Below are 10262 nucleotides of genomic sequence, written 5' to 3' on the forward strand. Positions count from 1 at the left end.
ATTTTTCTTCAAATAAAGTACTAGAAGAGTCTGAAAAGAAGAAAAGCAATGTAGTGGCTTCATCAGCATCCAAGAACCTTTCCCTTATCCCTGCATCTCCAAATTTATTTTTCAGAATCTATAAGATAATTGAAGCCTCTGGTTAACCCCATAGCCCAGGTCATATAGTACACATCTGGCTTACTGCCAAATGACATTAGATGGCAAACAAACAAAATTCCCAGTATTGGTTAGCATGTAGATAAAAGAATTCCGATAAAGGTACTATATAATCAGAGTCAGGCTGGGATCAGAAACCATAAAGACAAAATTATACCAAAATGTTATAAAAATAAAACATCAAAATTCTAAGCCCCAGGTCTAAAGGTTCATTTTAATGTATTAGATTGGATGTACTAGAAAGCACGCCACCATCTTACATAATAACAACTAATGATCATGTTATAGCCAATTGAAGCAGTCACCAATAACACTATGCCACAGTACAGACAAATGCTGCATAATGTTAATGCAAGAAAAGCGGTAAACAAAATAGAGATGTGATGACGCTAATAATGATAGTAACAATATAGATTATAACAAAATTCTGAACAAAATAAATGAGCAAAAAATTGTGGGGAGCAAGAATACATCAAAAATAATAATTCACAAAGTTTGTTGCCCATTCCTTCTCAAGGAAGCGTAGGGACCTGACCCATGCTGGACAGTAACAGGTGCATGTGGTCTCTCGGTCATTTATAAGTAGTTTCAGCTGTCTTGGGTCCCTTAGACTGCTTTCTGAACTCCACCAACCTTTCATTACTAGTTGCCTTTCTCATTCTTACATTTGTGTACTAGCTTCCAGTGGGTACAGTGCCCTTGGGAATATTTTAATCTCTCGTTATTCTTATTCCTTTGAAGTATTGCTTCATTGAGGTTCCACAAGACATCTTCTCAGACTTGCAGCACAGTTACTTAAAAACTAAAGTGGAAACGCAGTCACTTAGCCAATAAAGCGGCAATGCCAGTCATTTGTCATAGCACACATTATACCACACGACAGATACATTCTTCCAGTACAAATTTCAAAAACACATTTAAGCTCAGCTGCCTGAAAGCCACACAGAACATCTCACTTAATATTTCTATAGTAAATGATTAAAAACATTCCATCCATTACCCCCTAACTGCCTTTGTAGGAATATTCCCCTAAAAAAGGAGGACTGAGGTTTGGGATTACTTGTTCATCATCAGGTTGCACCCATTCTCCTTTCTTTCAAGGGAGATTTCCACCAAATTATGTTTAATACATGTGACATATCTTCTTATTTGAGATGGAACATTAATTAAATGAAGAAAAATATGAGAAAATAAGCCTAATGCAGTTTTTGATTTTTGACATTTAGGAGTTCCCGGAAAGAAATCCAAAAAAACATGGAGAATCTATGTACTTCAACCAGAAAATACGCATATCATGTCCACGGAGATCTTGACCACTGCGGCACACAATACATCTTATGTGGGCTGAATATCTGTTCAGACCACAAAACTACAATAATTTTACACTAATACATTGAACTGGTGTGTATATCCTCTTTTTCGGTGTCATTTATTACTTTTTATGAGCTATTTTAATGTAAGTGGAGATCTTTATTACAACAATTATGTAGAATAAAATCATTAATTTTACACACAGCTTAAAACCCTGGTGTGCTTTCTGATGTAGGCGGCACATTCCACATAGTGTAACAAAAATACATCCTAAGCAGATATCTCTAACAGGTTAGTGCAAATTTCTACATTTTGGTGAGGGGAACATGTTTCCAAAAATGCTTGATATTCCTGTTGTCTGTGTTATTTTTAAACATTTTTCTTTTAGTTGTGTCAATAATGCGTGTTATTAATACATAAATAAAGCAAATAGTATATGTGCTATTGAATATAAATGGTAAAAAATGTAAATAAAAGGCACATTTTACACATATTGTATAATTTCAGCACATAAACACTTCTTGTGGAAATCACGACAAACCTGATATTCAGGTGAACACTTTATGAATTATAGCCAAGCAATCAAATACTAACAAGATGGTGCTAGAGTGGTAATATCTGCAATACAAAGAACAAATGTATTGAAAGGTTTTAAACACTGCTTTCTGATTATAATTAAACCAGAAAACAATATTAAGTGCTCATTGTTTGTTTAAATATCTATAAGAAAATATTAACTAAACAGACTATTCACCCCAAATCATTCTATAGCTATAATAGTAACCTGACTTATATGTCTCAGTATATTGCGTATTAAGTGGGCAATACTAACAAAACAGGCTATTTACCCCAAATCACTCTAATTCTATAAAAGTAACTTGACTTACAGTATATGTCTCAGTATATTGTATATTGCTTATTAAGTGGGCAATAATTTGCACAGCTAACTGACAAACCCTGACAACAACAGAAGACTGCAAATTAGGAAACATTAAGGCACAATCTGAAAAGGACTCAAAAATGCACCCAAAAATGTCTCTTGTATGTGACAGGAATTAGTGGCAGCTACTAATGATAATAATCATTTTTTAAAATAACTAGTTATATTTTATTTAGTGCTTTTATCACTACTCAAAGCACTTTACATGAACAACAGACAGACGTCTGTCCATATTGGATGGAGGGGAGCCACTTCAAACACCACCAATGCATAGCACCCTGGATGATGTGATGGCAGCTGCATTATTGCACTAGTACAATCACCACACATTAGCTGTTAGGTGGTGAAGAGGTGAGAGAGATAGCCAATTGGAGATAGGGGATGATTAGGGGGCTAGAATGGACGAGACAATGATGGACAATTTAGCCAGGATAAAACCTATTCTTTTATAAAGTTGCCCAGGAATCTTTAATAACTAAAGAGAGTCAGGACATCGGTTTTACATCTCATCCGAATGCGCTGGGGTATTGGGATCCATACACACACCACAGGATACGCGATACCTGATGGCCTCACCAACACCTCTTCCAACAGCAACACAAGCTTTTCCTAGGTGGTCTCCAGTCCATGTACTGGCCGGGCCGAACATGCTTAGCTTCAAATGAATGACCTATTCTGAAGTGCAGGTAGTATGGCTGCTAATGTGAGATTAAAAGACAAAATTTACATACAGTGTTCAATTCAATATTTGTGATACTCCATACACTAAGCCTTGAGGCATAAGCCTGAATGCTGGTGATTTATTAATAATGTAATATTGGAGCGATCTTTGTGTTGCACAGTTCAGAATAAAAATACATAATGATCATGTAATTATTGCTTTCTCCATCAAGTGTTTTACAAGAATTACAGTGCCTCAGACAATTTAGGACCTTGTTTGAATGTCTCACGCATCTGCAGTATGGCTTTAAATCTAACTTCACAGAATGATTATCTGTGGAGATTTTTCAGATAAGGAAGATAGACATTTTGATGTAACGTCATTCTACTCACTAATCACGGAGACACAGAGATTCAGTGTTGTAGGCTGCAGGCTGATTAGCACATGCAAGTGAGAATTTCACTGTGTTCTGTACACATGACAGCAATGATCCTACAAATCTGTTAAAGTTGTATGATAGTAATATATACTGCTCAAAAGAAAATAAGTGAATACTTAATCAATTAAGCTTCAGGGATATCAATCTGTCCAGTTACGAAGAGCAATTCTGAATCAACTTCACCTGCTTTGGTGTAAATGAAAGTGAAAGCAGGTGCACTGAAGAGACAACAGCAAGGCAACCTACAAAAAGGGAATGGTTATGCAGGTGGTGGCCACAGACAATTACTCTTCCCTTTTCCTTCCAGACTGATTTGTCTCTACTTTTGCTTTTTGCTAGTGTCATGTAACTACTAGTAGCATAAGATGATAGTTGCAGCTGATTCAGGTTGCACAGGTAGTTCAGCTCCTCCAGGATGGCACATCCATACATACCATCGCAAGAAGATTTGCTATGTCTCCCATCACAGTCTCAAGAGCATGGAGATCATACCAGGAGACAAGCCATTACACAAGGAGAGGTGGACAGGGCCGTTGAAGCTTTATTGACTTGGTTTTAGACTTTGATAATTAAGTTTTCCCTTATTTTTTTGTGCAGTATATATATATATATATATATATATATATATATATATATATATATATATATATATATATATATATATATATATATATATATATATATGTTATAAAAAGAGAAAAAGGTGAGAGAAAGGTGCCAGGAATGGAAGAGATGGCCAGAGTGGATAGACAGACAGCTATCGTATGTAGATGTCTCTGGGGACTCTTTATTCCTTCAGGATGCTAGATGGCAACAGCCCTGGATGTTGGTACCTAGTCATAAACCAGTAGGGTCAGTGGGTGCCGCAAGAGGGCACTGCAGGGAGACATACTCTCTACTATATTGGACTTCTGTATGACCTGGAAGTGCTTCCAACAGGCAGCAGCCCTGGCACCGGAAGTACTCCCAGGTCCTCAACAAAAGGTACAGCACTCTCTTGTCCAGGCAAGTCAGAGCTAATTTTGACCTTGATCAGCCAGTTTCTCAGAAGAACAGACACATGCAGTGATCCACTTTTTATGAACTGAAGGTGTACCAGATACCAAAATCCTTGTTGTTTTTATCAGAATCATGGTAGGGGCTTGGCTAATTTTGTCATCGGTAGTTGATGTGAACAGGTGTCCCATACCTTCTTTGGACTGAACATTTGTCTGACCTTTTTTGGACTTCTCAATCCATTTGTTAACACTCTGCGATGGTAAAACACTGTCTACATATTCTGCAAAAAAGCCTTCTATGAATTTCAGCCTCTGGGTACACCTTCAGCCTATCACTGTTTGCTGCTCTTCTTTGTTGTAAACAGAGATTGGCACAACCACGTTTATTACTAAGATGTCAGAGATGCCAATAATAAAGGAAAGTGCTGTGGCCTTAAGAAAGAGTCAAACAGAGGTGAACAAACATCACATTCTCCTTTGAAGTCTCTTGAGTAAATGTTTTGCTGCCCTAGTGACTTGTTTGCTCTTTAACCTTATATTGTCATATATATATATGACTGGTTATTTCACATGACTTGATTGCTGTTTTCATCCATTTGTATATTTGTGATCTCTTCACAGATGAAAAAGTAAAAAGAAAAATACATTTAATTATTCTGTTAATCTGCAGTGGACTCGCACCCTGTCTAGAGGATTGTTACTGCCTTGTGCCCTTATGCTTACTGGGATAGGCTCCACAACTCCACAACCTTACCAACAATAAGCCAGCTTAGAAAACAGTATGGTATTCTGTTAATGACATTCTCCAAAAATGTACATTTTATACTTAAACATGTTTTATTGTTCTTCTAATATTTAAACTGAGAAGAAAAAAAAGATTTAAATTTGGCGTCATCAGCAGCGTTTCTTTCCATTTATGTTTTTTTTTCTTTGTAGCTTTCTTTTATCAACTGGTGATTACACATTTATCAGTACAGTTATAGCTAACTGTATTTATAATTGAAAAAGCTGTTTGCAATACTTTTTTTCTTAACTATTTGCTGTTTGATTTATTGAATTCTCTATTGCTTTTAATTTTGACTCTAAACATATTTTCTGTATTACAAATCATTTTTGGAATTTACTCAACTTATCCTTAAGATACACCCTGAGTATTTCCTTTCAGATCCATATTTAGTTTTCTGACATTAACTTGCTATCTGAATATATTTCACACTTCACATTATTTAAATAACTAATTAGAGTCCTAGGTGGATAACAGACACTCCATGTTATACAGTAAGGCGGAGTGGTGGCTCTGAGGCTAGTGATCTGCACTGGCAATCGGAAGGTTGCTGGTTCGAATCCCGTAAATGCCAATAGAGACTCTGCTCTGTTGGGCCCTTAAGCAAGGCCCTTAGCCTGCAATTGCTGAGCGCTTTGAGTAGTGAGAAAAACGCTATATAAATGCAAAGAATTATTATTAATGGTGGGAAGTCATCAGCTCAACTGTTGATGTGTAACTGCATGTGTATCTAGTACAGTACTGTGATATATAGTGTAGGTATGTGCAGTGGGTTCTTAAACAAGCATACACAATTAACTCTTAATACTGTTTGTTGAAATGAGCTTTTTTACTTAACATATCAAATATGCTGTTATAAAACATACTGTAAATATACTTTGTACTTAAGTGCCAAGTCAGCCATTTTCTAACCTGCTTAGTCCTGAACAGGTCATGGGGGGTGCTGGAGCTTATCCTAGCTAGCACATGGCAGAAACAAATCCTGGACGGGGTGCCAGACCTTTGCAGGGCAAACACACACAAACCCCAACCTCACACTAGGGCCTGTTTAGTGTCGCCAGTCTGCCTAACCTGCATGTCTTTGGACTGTGGGAGGAAACTGGTGTACCTGGTGGACAAGGGGAGAACATACAAATTCCACACAGGTAGGATCCGGAACATGAACCCTGGTTTTCTTAATATTAAGTAGCAGCACTACCACGGCACCACCCTAAATGCAAAGTAATTATAGAAAAAAATATTTTTACAGTACTGTGAATTTAGTTCTATTTATACTGAATGGATGTGATTAATTTTGTTCTTCATTTGTAAGATTTCCCCTTTTCAGTTTTTATACTTTTTTAAGCTGGCTAACTATACTTGACCCCAAAAAGTCAGGTACAGTAAAAGGTGGGATGGATCTACAACTCCAGCTGCCATGCTACAGTACTTTCTTGAAGACTTTGAGAAATGAAGGAAGAGAAAAGTCTGCAAGTACCTCTTCTTGCCAAAATGGTGAGTAACTCTGGACCTGTTAACAAACAACCTGTGGCATGTCAGGGTACACGGTCTAAAATAGCTCTAAAATATCCTAATCCGTGTCTTCACATAGTGACTAAGTAACTAGAGAGACAGCCAAGGTACAATGTTTGAATCAGTTCAGAGTGTCCAAACTCAACTTAGAGGGAGTTACAGGATATTGAGGGTAAACGGGATCTTGGATACAATTCATTTAGTATAATAATTAGGCTGTCAATTACAGCTGAAAAGAAATAAAAACTATATGATGTACTCTGAGGGGAGCATCAAACAAAATAACGAGAATTGAGAAGAAATAATTAAATAATCTCAAATATTACTTACTTAAAAATTAGTCAAATTAAATAAACATCAAACAGCAAAAGCACAAATCACACTGAGCTGACGAGCTGTGCTGGGCTCGGTCTTTACAGGGTCGTTGTTCTTGCTTCATTATGCTTCTTGTTTACTATTTTCGACACACACTGGGTGAATTATAAATAAGCTTACAACGCTATGTTGCTTTCCCACGAAATGTAAACAACAGAGGTCATGCTCACAATGCTTTGTTCACACGGCTCTGTTCTTTCTCCTTGATAAGCTTATTAAGAGCTCTCTTTATGTCTTCCCAGCTAATCGATTTGGCAGAACAAACAGTGACGTAAATCCTAATGTATTCCTCAACGGAGCAATTAATTTATTGTCAGGTACACCTGGGTTTGTTAATTTCAAAATGCATTGCTTTTACAAGCCATTTCATAAAAACAGAAACTGAAGTTATACTGACCACTTTTTAATATTTGATATTAAATTTTGCACTACAGAAAAGTTGTAAAAAATAGATTAGGTACAGAAAGGAAAAAATAAGTCTTATTAACCAGTTAGTTCAAATTATAGTGATAACTAGCCTAAGATGAAAACCATATATCCATCCATCCATTTTCTGAACCTATTTATCAAACTCAAGGATGCTGGGAGCTGAACCTTATCTTGACAGCATTGTGCTAGAGGCAGGACCCAGCCCTGGAATGTCCATCAATGTATCACACATCAAAAAAGTAGTTGCAGTTAAAATTTTGTGAAGTGGGCAAAATCACAGAGACTTACGGGTCAACTGTCACAAATGAGCAAATTTAATATCAAGCTGTGTATTACTGTACAGTGGATACTAACTGGTGTGACAACTTCCTTTTGATCATCTCTGTCTTAAAATGAAATGGAGCAAAGAGCCGATAAGAGTTGAAGATCAGATAATTCCATTCTTATTATGGTGGAATAATTTAGTTCAGAAAAATATGAATTCTGACTACCATCAGTCCACTTTCTCAATTACAAGGTCACAGATAACAAAAAATTCACTGTGCAATATTGTGCAAAGAGTACAAATTAACCCTAAAAAGGACACTTGTCTAGCACAGGCCACACACACACACACATCCACCCTCTCTCAGCCTGGACATTTTCATCACCAATCAGCCAGATATCATACCAGATATCATAGAACCACAATGAAAACAAAGAGAGAAAGGCAAATGTCACTCAGTGACCGGTATGAAAATGTGATCCATGTTCTAGGCAGTGTTTAAGAGTTAGGAGCACAATCCTTATACAATATAATCAATACACCTAATTGTTATTTTAGAAGAGTTCAATGTCATAAGGTTGGTTTAAAAAAAAATTGGGGAAATATGAGGCATGTGAACAAAGTACTGTATGTTTATGTGTTTATTTAGTTAGAGTTTCATCTATCTTCTCAGCATGATGAAGCTGAAGCTGGGAGCACATGGAATTCTCAAAGGAAATTGAATTTTACACTGGCATTTCTACTGTCTGGAGGAACTGGAACTGTGCCGAAGTCCAGCCTGCTCAATGTGGTCATTCTGAGGTCAAGAGAACATGCCTCTTCTAGTTTTGTGACCCCTTTGGTGTATAAGAAGTGGGATAAGATGAGAGAAATAATGGCAGTTCAACAGTTAAAGAAAAATAGGCTAAGTAGAGGCAGGCTATTGAATGTCCTGAAAAAAACAGCTAGTTAAAAAGAACTTTAAAACATATTGTGTTCTGGCTAGCAGAATGCACCTAATGTTCACAGATGCCGCCACTCCAAACCATCTGTAAATAAACTAAAATGCCAATCCACTCATCCATTTACTTAATCATGTGGCCAAAGCCTAAAATTGTCCTGCTTGATCAGCTCAAATCTTGGAAGGATTGTTAGTCTGTCATAGGGTTCACTCACTCAGACCAGGCTACACCGGTAATTAACCTAATGTGCACATGTTTGGAGTGAATGAGAAAAAAAACCCAAAACAAACAGAAAAACACAAGGAGAACATACAGACTCTGCCCAGACAACGAATGAGCTTGGGTTCAAAGCCAGTCTTCTGTCCCTGTGAGGCAACAATGTTATCCATTGCCCCAGATTACAAATAAATTCCAATGAAATGCAAACATATTTTTCATAGTTTTAATCAAAATGCCATCTCATTTAAGAAATTAGATAAATAAAATAATGGACTTACCTATAAAATGGAGGAAGGCAGATGAATACAAAACTTTTGTCCTCCCTAAACAAAACTCAGCAAACTGGCCCACAAACACTGGAGCAAGAGTGCTTACTCCGACAAATGTCAGATTGATGGTCGCAGCTTCATAGTTGCTGTAGCCAAGTTTTACTGTGCAAAAGAGAATCATATTGCACACAATACCATAGAATGTGAATCTCTCACAAAGTTCCACAAGCAAAATGCACACTATGACTTCCAGCTTCTTCCTTCCCCGATGCTTGTTATGATGCTCTTTTGCAGACTTTTTTGAGAACTTATGTCTTCCAGAAGGAAGCTTTTTTAATAAATCCTTTTCTTGCAGATCTATTGCAGCCATGGTGGCTTGTTTTTCATTTGTCTCTGATTGCAATAAAGTATTGAGATGTGACTGTACCTTTGACTGTCTTAGAGCTAGAGGCCTGAATTCCACATGGGGTGTTTAGTATGTCAGTGTTTTTTTACACCTATGTGTGGTTGTAAGGGCATCAAAGCTGATAGCAAATGACTGAACTAGAATGAAGTAGCCCTGCAGTCCACTAATTAATGTTGTTTTTTTTTTCATTTCTGGTTAACAAACCAGTTTATTCCACACAAAGTAACTACCTATTTTACAGTTTTTCTCGGGCTGTTAACTACAGTGACCAAGCCATTAGTACATGCTGCCTTTTCTAGATATATACTGTATGAACAAAACAGCAAAGACCTTAAAATTGTTTGCACATCACTTTTCATTGCTTAAGGACATTTTACAAAAATGTGGTCAAGGTGATCATTTGGTAACAACAAAATCACATGGGAGTGTCTGATTAAGCTATTCACTACAAAATGGCAGCAGCTGCTTAAGGACCAATCACAAAACACTTCCTAAAATTGGGCCAAACTTACAATTGGTTAACCACTTCCTGCAAATCTAACTCTAAACCACTC

General features: G+C 36.9%; 1 protein-coding gene across 1 annotated transcript in view; it reads right to left on the reverse strand.

Moving 5' to 3' along the window:
* Positions 1-9672, reverse strand: part of slc15a5 (solute carrier family 15 member 5) — a 94553-nt gene extending 84881 nt beyond the window's left edge. Inside the window, exon 1 of the mRNA XM_028796428.2 lies at positions 9312-9672. Within this exon, the coding sequence (XP_028652261.1) occupies positions 9312-9672 (361 nt within the window). The remainder of the gene's footprint in view (positions 1-9311) is intronic.
* Positions 9673-10262: the final 590 nt, after the last annotated feature.

The sequence above is a fragment of the Erpetoichthys calabaricus genome, chromosome 1 (assembly GCF_900747795.2).
Source record: "Erpetoichthys calabaricus chromosome 1, fErpCal1.3, whole genome shotgun sequence".
Classification (NCBI taxonomy): Eukaryota; Metazoa; Chordata; class Cladistia; order Polypteriformes; family Polypteridae; genus Erpetoichthys; species Erpetoichthys calabaricus.